Here is a 16,042-nt window from a genome sequence, read left to right as displayed (position 1 = left end):
CTTTTGTATTTAATGTATAGATTATCAAAAAGATAATTAACATTAAAACTCTAGGCTCTTCATTTTTAATTAAAGGCTAGAGCGTAAATTGATATTTTATTGAATAACTTAAAAAATTACTTTGCCTAAGAGATTTTGATCGTCACTCTTTTGGGCATTGACATTCTATTTCTTTTTCTCAACTTATATTTTAAATGCAATTTCATCTACATACAAATTTTTTAGTGTCTCAAGTTTGAGATGTTTTGTGATTCATTGAGGTATGTTTTTCCTTCCGCCTAATTCTTTCTTCCTCTTTTTTTTGGGCTTTGTGAGTTGGAAATATTTACATGCAATATTGTAGAGTTTGTTTTATAATGTGTTGTAATTATTTTATTTTTCTAGTTTAATGAATGTTAGCATCAATATACCTATTCTTTTTATTATTACTACAACTATTTTACTCGATGTTCTCCTAATTTACTTCAAGATTTCAATTTTTCTTTTTAAATAAAGAGTAGGAAACCAGGGAGTGGAAGCAAGAGTTTCGAGTTTTGAAGAGAAAAAAAAAAGACAAAATTAGATTGTAATTCTGGTTTATTTTATTCAAGTTTGTTGATTATGCATAAAATATATTTTATAGAATAAATTAACAAGATTTCTCGGTTATTTATCGATCTAATTAATATGATATATTCATGATTAGAAGTCATATCATCATTCCATTAAAGAATGGACAGAATCCTAATGATAGAGATCAAAGTAATCTTTTCGTTTAAATCGGAATTAAAACATGCAGAGGAAACAAGATAGAATAGAAAACAAAATTTATGGAACAAAAATACACAATTTTTTTTTCTTCAATAAAACACAAATATGAAGGTTGAGTGGACTTTGTCATTTTAATGGCAACCAAATATTTTATTGGAAATTATACGTTTTTCACACATATCCACCTTTTGACCGTTGAGTATTCCTTTTAACAAAATATTTTGAAAAATCAAAAATAAAACTTTATACAAAATTATATATTAATTTAATTTGGAAACAATTGTATAGTGGCTTTTTGTATATGCCCAAATCAAAACTACCATCAACTTTTAAAACAAATAGTTTTTATCTATTGTGATATATTCCTTGATAAGCAAGAGGAAGGATCAAAATGAAAGAACGAAATAGAATAAAAAAAAAAGTTTACATTTGTCTTTGATAAAAAAACAAAAGGAATGAACGAGAGAAACGAGTGGAAGAAATAGATATTTATTTGTGCATCAGATGTTCACATACAGTGTTGAAACAAGATGATACTTTAACACGCGTTCGTCAACGTACATATAACACCATTATCTTAAAATTTTGACCAAATTTTTTATTTGAAAATGAATATTTTAAAAACAAAATAAAAAAAGTTATTAAAAATAATAAAGGGTTTAAAATATTTATAAAAAAATATAACAAAAGATTCATAGAAAATGAAAAGAAAGTATATATTTTATGTATGGGAATGTTTGAACCAAACATATTTTCATTGATAGGCTACTAGTAAGCTAAGCTCATTATCCAGCCACCAACAAAACCCACTTCACAATTTCCCCACCGTCATGATCATTGCAAATCTCCTTCCTCCTACTCCTTCCACCGCTCCTACAACTTCCATCGCCAAATGTTTCCTCTTCAAACCCCATTTCTCCACCCCCAATGCCGCCAAATTCTGCCGGACCATTCCCTCCGCCGTTTCTTCTTCTTCTTCTTCCACCCATTTCGTTTCTGGATCCTCCAATTGGACCCCTGAATCTTGGAAATCCAAGAGGGCCCTTCAACTCCCTGAATATCCTGATCCAAACGAGCTCGACTCCGTTCTTCGCGTTCTCGAGTCCTTCCCTCCGATCGTCTTCGCCGGCGAGGCTCGCAAGCTCGAGGAGAGCCTTGCCAAGGCTGCCGTTGGCGAAGCATTTCTGCTTCAAGGTGGGGATTGCGCTGAGAGCTTCAAAGAGTTTAATGGGAACAATATTAGGGATACCTTCAGGGTTTTGCTGCAGATGGGTATTGTTCTTACATATGGCGCTCAAATGCCTATTATAAAGGTTTGTTTCTTTTCAATTGTTGTGTTTCCCTATGATTTTTTGGTCAATTGCTTGGATGATGGAATGTTGTTACTTGAATTTTATAGGATTATCTATGATTCTTTGAGGACTTTCCTTCTCTCTCTCTCTTCAGTCATTTGGAAATTTTTTATATTTTCTTGTCAATAGTGTTTGTTTTTTGGATATGGGGGCAGAGGAAAGTCACTGCCCCACATCATTAATTAATTCATATTTTACTACACTGTTCATGATTTATTGGGGTTTGCATTATTTTATCTCTGTCCATGTTATTTTATCATGTCTTTTTCAGTCTCCTTTCTCTTCGTATTCTCATCCGGAAGAGATTGCAAAGGCTCCATCTAGATCTATTCTGCTTTTTATCCAAATTTAGTCCATTGTTTTCAGATTCATTTATTAAATGAATTCTGGGAATGTCTAGTTGGTATCTCGGTTTAGATTCTAAGAAACTAACAACGATCAACATGTTTTATATTAAATTTGATATCAAGCACGTATTCAAAAGCCTCAAAAAACAAAGAATACAGCTCTATTTTTTTTATTAAACCTTACACCATTTCCTATATTTTTAGAACTTGGAACATTTTCTTTTGAAACCGTGGTGTTAAGCTTTGCGTTGTAATGTAAAAGATGAGAAATGTTTGAGTTTGGAATTTATTTGATGTAAATTTGGTCAACCAACTGTGTTGACAGGTAGGACGAATGGCAGGACAATTTGCTAAACCCAGGTCAGATCCGTTTGAGGTTAAAGATGGTGTAAAGCTACCGAGTTATCGTGGAGATAACATCAATGCAGATGCTTTTGATGAGAAATCTCGAACCCCAGATCCTCAAAGATTGGTTAGAGCATATCTCCAATCCGTAGGTACATTGAACCTTCTTAGAGCGTTTGCCACTGGAGGATATGCTGCAATGCAGAGAGTTTCTCAATGGAATCTTGACTTCGTTCAACACAGTGAGCAAGGAGACAGGTACTCATTTCGAATTATATCTTTAACATCTTACAATTTATGATCTTTAATAGCAGACTTACTTGAACAATAGACTATGGGTTGTACGTTTAAAATTTATGCTCTTCAATATGAACCCAACCTTTCCATCTTCTTAAAAAGAGGAAAAGCTTTTCCTAGTTTGAATTTTTATATTTTTCATAATTGTTGAGTGTCTAAATGAATAACATTTAACTGGCATTGTGTCAGAACCTTTGTCACCGCCCGTGACTCATTTCTCTATGGTGAACATTCTTTTTGGCTGTGAAATAATTAAGTAATTTACTTATAATTTCAAAGAGGCATATTTTTGTTTCCTGCACATCCTCCATCATACTCAGGGTATCCCATTTGTTGGCTTTTAGTTTAGTGGTAAGCACTTGCAAGGTTTTGAGATACTATTTAAGGTTCTGAGTTCAAAAGCTCCGTAATTTCACATAATTTACTATCTTTTGAACTTGGCCTTTGGTCAGACAAAGCCTACTCAGGATTAGTGACCGATGCACTGTGAGCACTTCTATATGTGAGAACCATGGACCATCCCATGATGTAGATTATCTTATTGAATGCAGGTCTAAGTAATTGAATGAATATTATTTATTGTGTGCAGGTATAAAGAACTTGCTCAGAGGGTAGATGAAGCGCTGGGATTTATGGCAGCTGCTGGAATCACTATGGACCATCCTATAATGAACACAATTGATTTCTGGACTTCTCACGAGTGCCTTCACTTACCATATGAGCAAGCCTTGACGAGGGAGGACTCAACAACAGGCCTATACTATGATTGTTCTGCTCACATGCTTTGGGTTGGTGAGAGGACTCGACAGTTGGATGGTGCACATGTTGAATTCCTGCGAGGCGTGTCTAATCCTCTTGGCATTAAGGTACCCAACTGCTGCTGTTATACTGGGATTTAGATTCATTGATGTAATTGACTTGCTTTAAAACACTGACCAATGTTCAATCCCCAATAACATGTCATCACTTGGCATGTAGTAACAGGTTGGCTTTCTCGTGTTGGGCTGTTTTTAAGTGCTCCATTTTGTATTATTTTATTGCTCTCAATGAAAATCCAGCTTCTTTGAATTAGAAAGGAAAAAACAATAATAAAGAAAAAAAATGTCGAGGAGGTGTTTGGCTTGAATGTATTAGTTAGCATGGTCCCCGTTGCTTGTGACAATTTTCTTTTGTAAGTTTTGATTAAATTTCTTTTGTTTCAATGTTTCTAAGTAATTATTATCCAAGTTTTGATTAGTTTCATTAATTTATGCATCTCTGTGGCATTATCCGTACCACCTATGCTCATGGAGACTTCACACACCCAAATGTGCTCAAAGAGACATCAAAGATTTTTATGTATTGAACTTTATATTTGGAGGCTCAATCAAGACCTTTTTCTCTCTGAATATCACGTGGTCCTTTTATATCTGGCCAAATTCATTAATAGCCTTTTGGTATATTTTGGAGACGTAGTGAAAGAAGAGAAAACATTGCAACAACATTATATCTGTGCTTGATCAATCCCTAGCTTTTTATGCTGTGCAGGTAAGTGACAAAATGGATCCTTCGGAGCTTGTTCAGTTATGTGAGATTTTGAATCCCCGCAACAGACCTGGACGTCTTACAATTATCACCCGAATGGGAGCAGATAATATGCGTGTCAAGTTGCCTCATCTCATTAGAGCAGTACGCCAAGCAGGGCTTATCGTCACATGGGTGAGCGATCCAATGCACGGCAACACAATAAAGGCTCCATGTGGTCTCAAGACTCGTTCATTTGATTCAATAAGGGTACAAACCAACTTTTTCTACCTACAAGCATCCATTGCACTTTCACTGCATACATTAATGTTGATGTTGCCATTTTGTTTTACTTAGGCCGAATTGAGAGCTTTCTTCGATGTTCATGAACAAGAAGGGAGTCATCCTGGAGGAGTACACCTAGAAATGACTGGACAGAATGTAACGGAATGCGTTGGAGGGTCGAAGGAAGTAACCTTCGACGACCTGAATTCTCGCTACCACACTCACTGCGATCCAAGACTGAATGCTTCGCAGTCGCTGGAGTTGGCCTTTGCAATATCCCAAAGGCTGAGAAGCAAAAGGATGCGTTCTAAGGCTGGCTTAAATGGGCTGCTTGTAGAAAATGGGTTTGTTGCTTAGGATATTTCATAATGTGTTATTTGCTATAATATATATACTATACGAACAGTTTGCAATTCCCATATGTTTTCTGTTGAGGTAATAATAAAATGTGTATCCGGAAATTGATTTTTCTGCCCTTGATCTTTCGGTTTGTTAATGAACAATATCTTGAAAACTGTAATATATAACTTTTTTTTTTTTTTTAATTTCTTTTTCCTCTTTGGACTTTTGAAATGATTGTGATAAAGTAGCGTATTTGGTCAAATGTTGAAGAAAAGAGAAAACCCTTAAAAATGATGGAATCTAGTAAAGTGACTTTTTCTATTTTTATTTTTTCTTTTAACTAATATTGCTTATAAATGAAAGGTTTTGACCAAAAAGATTTATTCTAAATTATTTTCTAACACAAGTGTATTGGCTACTTTCATTTCGTTAGTTTTTCATTCGCTTTCAATTTTGTCAAATTACCAATTTATTCTAATGTGAATATTTTTTACTCTTAATTTTATTTTTGTTTATCATCAGAGCAGCGTGTTTAATATTATAAAATTAATAAATGAAACTAAAAAGGGTAAACTTGCACTTGTTGCTTTTTTTTTTAAGTAACGGCTATAAATACGGTTTCTAAACTTTGTGATTTATGTCTAATTAAATTTTTTAACTTTCTATTATGAGTTGGATCTACTTTTAATTTCATATCTAAGAAGTCTTCATAATTCTAAAAAAATAGGAAACTTATTTTAAAGGACAATAATGAAAATATTTATAATGTGACAAAATATCACAATGTTGATAGACTAATGGTTTATCATAGTTAGACTATGCTATTTTAAATAAATAGACACAAATTTCAACTTTGTAGGCTAAAATGGGGATTTAACCCATAACCATCATGAGTTGGCTTAATGATAAAAAAATGACATAAATTAATAATTTTCTACGGGTTTTCTTAACGTCCAAATGTTGTAGGGTTAAATGGATTGTCTTATGAGATTAATCGATGTGTGAAAAAAAATAGTCTTATGCACTTTGCTTTGACTATCATAGAGTTACCTCTTATATTATCAAAATGAATATTTAATCTAACTTAAATGACGTAAAATAAGTGTCAAAATAAACATAACCCAAATAAATCTAGAAAGTAAACTAAGTGGATTGTGAAATTGCAGTGTATTATGTTATTCCAAATACAAACGACCAAGGGGGTCTACAAAGTGACATGCACTACTTTCATTTGAACGATCTAAATTAAATCCTACCACATAGGAAATATGATAGGTTGCAACAGCATATTACTTGTGATCAAGTGGGTTTCGGTTCATATCCTTGTACAGCAGATAGCGACTTCGTGTTTTCCCAAGCGCAGCATACCTGAAAAATATCATTAGGAACTCCTACCCTATAGTTCGCACCATATTGTAATGAGATGAAATGAGAATATGAGACATGTATGCATTTCACTAACCATTGTGGTACAAAGGGAGCCATCCAAATGGCATCACCAGATTGAACAGGGTACCTACAAGAACAGCATCAACAATAACCAAGGGATATATAGAACAAATTATGCGGTTCTTTTTATTTTCCTCACATGTCAGAAGAAGAAGCCTAGAGTGCAGTTTAGAAGATAGAAGTATTACATAAATTTTAAATCCATTGTTCTATTAACTCTTTCACTCTGCTTGATATATCTAAAGATCAATGGATAACGTGAGATGTAATTTCAATACTAAAATGTTGAAGATCCCATGTTGGAAAAATCAAGGGACTTCACGCTTATAAGATTGATAGACTACTTTTCTTATTGTCAGTATGCATCTAATATAGTATCAGAGTTTTAAACCAAAATAGATATTTGGACCAATAAAAAAAAATTAGATCCGATCAAGAATGGTGAACCATGTTGAGAATCACACATTTTCCGATCAAGGGAGCTCAACTTCCTTAAAAGATAGATGAACTATTTTTCTCTTTGTCAATTGGTTTCGAGTGAAACCTCATGTTATCTAATATAAAATATTATATATATAGCAATCTATAAGAGTCTATGAAACCCAACTTAAGAAAATTTCCAGCTCTGCCCGAGATAATGTCAAGCTAGTTTCAAGTTTTGTATATATGAGATGTTTTCAACAAAACGTTGAGTAGAAATAATGAAGTATTTACCAGCAGTCGCCCAAACGATAAATACCCTGACCCTCTAAGAGCAACAAACCATGCTGATTATAATGAACCTCCTGCCAACAATTTAACAAAATATAATTAAGAGGCTTGAACAAGAATAACTATTCAAACCATGTATTCTTTTAACAGGGATTAAGGATCAAGAGACAGCCTCGGCTCACTTCGGTTTGGTTAAGACAAAAACACTCATCATCCAGCACTTTTAATAGGGATTCAATTTACAAGGAAGAAATTCTTCCGTTGAATGATATCTAACAGCATATACAAATTTTCAAGCCAACCAAAGCTCATAAATGAAAGATTTGAATTTTCATGATGTTACCTTCACATTAAGAAATTCTCCAGGTTCGAAATCCATGATCTGGGCCAAGATATGCAAATTGAACTATGAGAAAGCTAGTGAACTAGACAGAATAACTATTCTTCCAATTGCAACTCATGACTTACGTGGACGTTGAAGTCATAAGGCATGGACATGGGAAGGAGCTTCCTAAGTTGAAAGACCTGGTAATGTGACATGACACAAGGAAGAACTTTTAAATGTCTAAGCTGATATAAGAACATATCTAACAAGGTGTTTAGAATTACCATTGGTTCCAAGGATAGTTTATTAAATTCGTTAAGTTCAAATATTTTTTATCAGTTTTTGCTGAGTTCTTGTATTCAGGTTTTCATATTATCCATGAAAAGTTGTGTTATTTCTTCAAAAAAGAAGGAAACAGAAAAAGCAACATTACCTTAAAAGAAACTTTTAACCTTTCAGTAGCAAGGATACTAGTTGTTGCTTACCTCACCAGGAGTTTCAAGGAGGGGTTGCTTGTCTGTTGAACCAACAATCTGCTTAGTGTGATGATCCACTAGAGAAGCATACCTGATTCAATGAGAACATCTCAAGTCACAAAAGGTGAACAGTTTATAAGCCAATTATTAACAATGTGTAGTGAAGTATTTCTCAAGTCCACACGTTGATGTAAATGATATATGTGAATGTGACATTAGATACAGTGGGCAATTTCATAACTGTCTCTTAGAACATTGGTTTCAGGTGAAAGTACATATACATACATGATGCAAGTAGTGATAAATACTTATAATGGACTTCGGTGAAAATTAACGGTGCAAAAATGTGAAGCCATTCATGTACGTTATAAGTATCATGCAGAAACGAACCTTCTCTCAAATACCACAAGTGTAGCGGAAGAGTCAGACATGACGGAATGATCGAAATTTGGAGGTAGATAAGCAAATGAATCGACCTGCATTTCACATATTGATTTTTAAAAAATATATTTATTTGTTTATATTTCCCCTTCCTTTTTTTTAGATAAGAAACAGAGACCAGATAATGAAAATAAAGACATATATAAAAATGCATATCAATCAATATAATTCGATGGGCTGCAGTTATCTGTGAACTTCTCACTAGCAACAAATCCTCACCCTTCAAGCAGCCAAGCATTCAAACAGGCCAATAAAGAATGCCGAAGGAATAGTATTGTAATTCAGCACATACATTACATACATGAACTTATTTGCAGCCTCAGAAGATCAAATGTAATCCTGATCTATGAAGTACGACTTAAAAGACCTTTTTAGGAATCGAATAGTTCAATCTTAACTTACAAAAACGAGCAAGTAAAAAGCTAAAAGAAAGAGCATAGATGAAATTTTGACAAGTCAATTGCATATTACAAGAAAGTTTGAACAAGAAAATAGACAACTCTATCTCACTGTGAGTTTTTCAGTAATGCCAGACGAATTGGTAAGTTTCGCTGCTCCTTGAATGACAAATAAAAACCTAGTAGGAAGAAAACCGATGAAAATTTGAAATGTTAATTGGGTAATATAATTATTCAGCAAAAATCACCAAATTATCTAGTATAGGTCAAGATATATAACTATATAAGAAAAATGAAAAGTACACCTCTCAACATCGGTAGGGGGCAATCCTGATTTAGATTTTTCTGCAGCTCACGAGATAAAAGAAAATGCAAACAAACTATTACTAAAAAGACCTGTATGTCTTTGAATGCACGATGCGTAGAGATTTTATGGCAAGGTTTATCCAAACCTTTCATCTGAGCAAGATACATCACAAAATGTGAACCAATGGCCGGTGTGATTAAATATGCACCCAATGTATTAGTCCTGAAAAGTAAATCAAGTGACAAGTATTGCAAAGAATAATAACATGAATGAACAGAACTCAAAAGGAGAGAAAGAAGCCAAATTTACCAATCTGGTAGAGGACTAAACACCTGACTTTCTGGGGTTATCAAGGCATGATCCCTTTTGTAAACACTTCGTGTGAAGCCAGGTAAGTCTAGACAGAAAAATCAAATGAAGTCGAGAAAGTAACATGTTATTGTCACATTGTAAATTATTCGAACCAAATCCTCAAGAGAAGTTCTATTTGCCTTTTACATACTTGAAACAAAGATCACTTTACAAGAATACAAATATTAGACTTTGTGAACTTAAATTCTAAATGACTCGTCAAAATGTCGGCAAGATATTGGTTATATCACCGATTGATCGAAAAGCATATTATCTAACACTTTTTCACTTGTAGGCTTGAAATATATAGAAAATTCAGCAAGTGACAATCAATATTAATTGAGGAGTATTATAGAAACTTGAACACAAGACCTCCTCTTGAACCAACTAAGGTAGATTCAATATTATATCATCTGATAATATATGTCTATTAGATCGGTTTCTACATTTTATTTCGCTGAAAATAATGTTTTACTTCTACATTCAATTTCCATCTCATTCAAAGAGTAATTACAATCTCAATCAAAATATGCATCGGATAAGGCAGAGGGTATTTATAAACTGGGAAATTTCAACAGCAGACTCCACATAAGTGGAGTTGAGTACCCATTCTAACACAACCCCATTTTAATTAATCACAAAAACTTACTAACCTTGCAGATGAGAAGGTGAAAGAGTAGGATTGGTCACTTTGTAATACAAAGCCTTCGAATCAGCATCCGAGTCGACAGTAGATGGTGCAGAACAAAACCCTTCTCCACCAAAAGCAAATCCGAGCAAACCTGAAAGAAATTACAGTAACAAAGCCGCATTACGAACTGGGGTTTCTTAATTCGATAGAGAACGGATTTCCCAGCTTTAAAAACATGAGTTTGAATTCGCTATCATTCAAATTTACATCGGGGATCAAATGGAGAAGATATAGAAAGAAAAGAGAGATGGTTTACTTGAAGTAGTGAAGAGAATGAGGAGAGATGGTCCATGGGAATATGTTGAGAAGCTCCACATATCGAAAGAGATAGGATTATTATCTTTGGATTCTGATTCAATTTGTTGAACGATGATCGAACTGGAAATGGAAGTAACGGTCAGTCTTCGAGCGGTATGTTATTGGTTGGATGCTGAAGGTGGAGAACCGGCGGCTGAGGACTGAGGCTCCCACTCAATAGTCGATTGACACGTGATCATTTCTACTTGTAATTACTTATTTTTTAAATTATTTACAAAATATAGTAAAATTCATTCTCTTTGTTTTGGACAAATAACAAATTTTTATTTAAATCGATAGAATAACAAAATATGGAAAACTAATTGGTGTAATAATGTAATTGAATCCTAAATATAATTATTCAAGAAACTACAAATACCATATAATTAAAATCAAACTCCTAACACATGATTAGTACATCAAAATCAAATTTCCATCTATTACAAAAACTATTAGAGGTTTCAACTCGTCTCCTTCAAACCTTTCAAAGTGAAGATACTTGGATTTTCTTCTTGTCGACTACTTTAATTGGAGACTTTGGGATTTTTGTCTTGCTTGCGGTTAAACTCATGAAAGTCGACTAAACCCGACTCCAATAGACGTCGAAACAATAGAACTCGCTGCAAACGATGTTGAAACTCCAACGTCTTTCTTTGATGGCTAAACAAACCTTTGACGACTCCAAAACCATGGTTAAACCTAACGTTGTGAAGCTGTTGAAACGAATGTTAGAGCTACCGTAAATAGCCCAAAACCGTCAACCGTAAATAGCCCAAAACCGTCATCTTCCGTCTGTCCCGAAACCCACGACTAAACCTCTAACATCTTCCTCTCCATTGACCAAAGTCTCTCTTCATGTTGGAACACTGGAAACCGTCACACCTCTCTATCGTGTTTTTCAACTTGCGGAAGCCCCTCTTCCTATTTTTCATTTTTTGGTTTCTTTTCTCTAATTTAATTTAAAAGACATAACGAAGAAAGATTCAATTAATTGCAAAAACGTCATTGACGCATATTTAAGGTCATTTAAGAAATTGTAATAATTACCAATATTGTTAATAAATTGTTTAAAATATAACAAACCCACAATCTTGTAGATATATTTGCATCATTTTAGGGATAATGTATAAAATTTAAATTCAAAATATTATGTATTATTTATGAAATTATCGTTAAATCAACAAAATTCGGGATGAAAATATTGTAAATGAAGTTTTTTATTTTAGCCTTAATTTTATGTTTAGTATCTTTAGCATAATTTTAGGGATTCAAACTAACTATTTAAAATTAAAGTGTAAAAATTGGATTTAAAAATAAGGTTAAAAATTGAGATCAAAACTAACTATTTTTGGGTGAGATATATATTAAACTCAAAAGTTAATAAATATCAAATATGTATTATGTATTATTTATGTCTATTTTTATTACAAATAGTTTGAAGAATAAAAAATACGAAATAGTTGAATTTATGTGTTATTTTAGGGGTACAAGTAAAATTTGAATTCAAATTGACGATTTTAGGGATGATATAAATTGTAGATTCAAATTGTTATTAAAATTTTGTAATATATATTATTTAATAATTTTTTTATAAATAATATGAAATATAAAAAATTGTAAATTAATTGATTTAAATCTTAATAATTAGGGGATGTTGAAACTAAAGTCATATCTTTAAGGATGTTGGTGAAATCTTGTGCAGTGAGAAAATATTTTTTAATTTAGTTAAGATTTACAAAAGTGAATGTGTTTACAAATACTAAAAAAAATTGAAAAAAAAGGTATCCAGACGGTTTTGCAATAAATCAAAATATTTTTTGGATTTGCTATTTTTCTATTTGCAATCCAATATTTGGCTATTTTGACGGTTAATTTTGACGAAATAGCAAATTGAAACTAATGGCATATCTTTAGGAATTGTTGGAACAATATAATACTTTTTTGATTTAGTTAAGAATTATTGAGTATGTTTACAAATATACTTTCGTGACATGTGATATTTTGTTTGATTTTTTGATCTCAACAAATAAACTATATTTGTATATCATCCGTATAGAGGTAAATTCGACTAAAAAAATGAAAAAATTATTATGACAGTTAGTTTTGACATAAATCAAAATAATTTACTATTTTTCTTTTTTCTATCCATAAATTTGCTATTTCCACGCTTTTTCCTTCATTTTTGTTGCTAACCCTAACGATAACAATTTTCTTATTTAAAATTTATTTCTTGTGTTACGTTGAGACTTATTGTGATCAATCTCCATCGGTTCATTTAATATTTTGTTGTTTATCATTTTTCTAAACTTGAAGGGGGAGAGTTTGATTTTGGGATTTTTTGAAGTTTTAGTTTATATTTGGGTACTAAGAGAATTGACATATAAGAATTGAACAATGGAAGAAAAACTAGTGTATCTATATTTAGAGAAAAATATTGTGTATCTATATCAGGTGTTCTAAATTTGGTTCTTTTTCAACTCAAGATAACTTCAAATAGATTCGTAAAAGGTTAAGAGTTTAATGTAACTTTTAAAAGCTTAAGGATATTTTTTAAACGAAGTAATGACAGTTTCTGTCTAAATGCTAACAAAATAAAAGTCATTTTTAAAAAACTCTCGTAAAGTGTGTAGGGATATCGATGAAACTTTTTGAAAGTTAAAATATATTTTCAAGACCAAATATTAATGGTTTTCATTTAAAATTAATATAATGATATTTTTTAACATTTTTTTAAAAAATGTATCATTGTAACTTCTTAAATTTAAGAGATATTTGACACAACCTTAAATTTAGTTCTTACTACTATAAACAAAAACATATATAGACAAAAAATAGTAATTTTAACCTTTAAATTTTATTTGACAATTACAATATAACAATTAGGCCTAAAGTATTGGTAAATATAATACAATACAATATGTATATCACCTAAAATTTAGATATGAAATTGTTAAAGTATATTAGTGATAAATTATATTGTAAATAGGAGTGATAGACAAGATAGCTAATAGGATCGGAGTTTATCAACAATAGAGTCTATCATGATGAATTTTGTTACACTATCATTTCTTTAAAACGTTGCTATACTCGTTAGTTATTATCAACCTTAAAGTGTTATTCATTGCAACTACTCATTTTATTTTTTAGAAAATGAATATTTAAATTTAGCCCAAACTTAAGTAATGGGATTGATATGTTTTTGGTCTTAAGGTCTCATTCATAGTAGATTTAAAAATGCATTAGGCCAAAGATTGGGTAGATTATTTGTTGGAGGTAAACTCTCTCAACTTCTACTCCTTTGACCAAACATGTTATCGAAGTCCTAATCAATACAACTTCGTAGAAGTATGAGTTGATTATCTTTTCCTCTATTACTATTATTTTATAGTTGTCGGTATTTAGAGTTAGCTTGCACACCCATCGAGTATTCTTAATTACCACCGTATCACAAATCATTCTCTTTTGATTCTTTTCCATTTTTATATTATTCTTATTGACCCTAGGTCAATCCATATTTACTTTTTATAATATTACGTCATATAGGAGGAATAATACCTATGAAACTTTTGAAGAAAGTTGTTATGCTTTGGTGGCTAAGCTAAGTGTCTTCTATTTTTACATTACTTTTAAGCTAAATTATAAACCTCTTTTTTTCTTTTGGTTTCAACGTGGCGTTTTAAATTGATCGATTTTGTTTAAAAATTGGTTTTAAATTAATAGAGCATCAATTATAACAACCAATGCCTTATTTGAACGTTTGACTCAATCATTGAAATCCAACTTAAAATGTTAAAATTTACATTACTTTTATGTATTTAACCAACATTTCTTGAAAAAAAAGAAAAAAAAGAAAATGATGTACATGATTTTCACGTTTATAATTATAACTTTTTTTTTTTGTAATGAGAAGATGATATATAGAATCATAAGCAATTTTGTGATGAAAAAGAACATAAACATGACTAAAAAAAAGATTGTCCCGAAGGGCTAAACTTAGTTGAGTCTTCCTTAAGATAACAAGAAGAAAGTCAATTAGGAGATTATTTTTTTTCATATCCGCCCTCCTCGTGATCATTGGACATAGCCTAACCTACAATAGAATGAGCCACTACATCCATAGATCTAGGCACAAATTTGAAACCTTTGATGTGGGCTTTGATCATCGATGCCTGAATCTCTTCCAAAATGTCTCCTATGAGGTCTTTTAAACTATTGGAATAATGAATAGTTTGCACAAGAGTTAGAAAGTACATTCCATCCAAAAGTTGGCAAAACCTTCATGTATGCCACCTGTAAGACTTAAAGAAGAGTCAAAGCCTCAACCGATAACACATCAATACCTCTTCGAGAAACACCACTACTATCCTCCCTTTATAGTCTCTAAAAATTCTACTCATACCCATCTTCCTTCTCCCTACACCACTAATTGGACATATCAACACATTAAATTTTTCAATCAAAGGAAAAATTACATTGCCAAATTGCTAGAAATAATTAATAAAAGATAAATTATAACTCTAGCAAAAAGACGAACGAGTCGTACAATCGTAGTTGTGAGAAATATGATGGGAGAAAGTCAATAAAAATTAAAGAATCCTCAATATTTCAAATGTCAAAACCAAAATTTACCACTTTTCCTCCTCAATCTCCATATATAAAACTACTCAACTTCGAATTAAATGCAAAAAAAGTGAATCAAATTTAAGTAACGACCAAAAACATTCAAGAATATGTACGATAATATATTAAACAAATCTAATTAAGCTAACCACCAACACATCTAACCGTATATATACACACTGACACACAACACAAGTGTAGTATTTCTTTTAATATTTTATCAATCATGCAATAAAGAATTGAGTGATATTTGTACATAACCAATAATTGTGTATGATATGTGTGTGCATAATAATATCCAATAATAATTATTGGACTATTATTGAATTATTTGTAGTGTCTTTATTCAATAATGAGTGCATCTCACTCACAGTACTCCAATAAAATATTGAATCATAACGGCTAATTATTCAAATTGCTTCTTTGATATGAATATTTTACATTAAATGATCCCTTCTTTGTTTTATTTGATAATCTCACTCTCTAAAAGCAACAAAGATATTGTAATTAAAAATTTCTGAATATTCTCTTCAAGCAATTATATTTATTTTTATTAAAACAATAATTAAAATATACTATATATTTCATATGTGTTCACATTAAAATCTCTTTAGTGCAACTATATAAGATGTAATATAATTGATTAAATAGGTTTGTTTTCTTTTCTTTTAACTAAATCTCAATTTGATTAGAACAAATTTTAATTGACATAATCATGGTTTGAATCTCCTTAACTCTTACTATAACAAAAATAA

General features: G+C 31.7%; 2 protein-coding genes across 2 annotated transcripts; one reads left to right on the top strand and one right to left on the bottom strand.

The window, feature by feature from the left end:
- The first annotated feature begins 1,461 nt into the window (after positions 1 to 1,461).
- Positions 1,462 to 5,350, top strand: LOC103491083 (phospho-2-dehydro-3-deoxyheptonate aldolase 2, chloroplastic-like). Its single transcript, XM_008450908.3, has 5 exons — positions 1,462 to 2,063; positions 2,775 to 3,052; positions 3,681 to 3,957; positions 4,619 to 4,864; positions 4,952 to 5,350. Exons 1-5 carry the CDS (start codon positions 1,581 to 1,583, stop codon positions 5,234 to 5,236), a joined length of 1,569 nt encoding a protein of 522 aa, XP_008449130.1. The 5' UTR covers positions 1,462 to 1,580; the 3' UTR covers positions 5,237 to 5,350.
- A 997-nt stretch (positions 5,351 to 6,347) lies between these two features.
- LOC103491151 ((S)-ureidoglycine aminohydrolase) lies at positions 6,348 to 10,834 on the bottom strand. Its single transcript, XM_051085675.1, has 13 exons — positions 10,627 to 10,834; positions 10,333 to 10,461; positions 9,638 to 9,725; positions 9,474 to 9,550; positions 9,327 to 9,366; positions 9,134 to 9,200; positions 8,573 to 8,658; positions 8,192 to 8,273; positions 7,850 to 7,906; positions 7,725 to 7,763; positions 7,385 to 7,455; positions 6,684 to 6,737; positions 6,348 to 6,589 (listed from the first exon to the last, which is right to left on the bottom strand). The coding sequence occupies exons 1-13, from the start codon at positions 10,685 to 10,687 to the stop codon at positions 6,511 to 6,513; spliced, it is 930 nt and encodes a 309-aa protein (XP_050941632.1). The 5' UTR covers positions 10,688 to 10,834; the 3' UTR covers positions 6,348 to 6,510.
- Positions 10,835 to 16,042: the final 5,208 nt, after the last annotated feature.

Source organism: Cucumis melo, chromosome 6 (assembly GCF_025177605.1).
Source record: "Cucumis melo cultivar AY chromosome 6, USDA_Cmelo_AY_1.0, whole genome shotgun sequence".
NCBI lineage: Eukaryota > Viridiplantae > Streptophyta > Magnoliopsida > Cucurbitales > Cucurbitaceae > Cucumis > Cucumis melo.
This window is presented reverse-complemented; position numbering and strand designations above follow the sequence as displayed.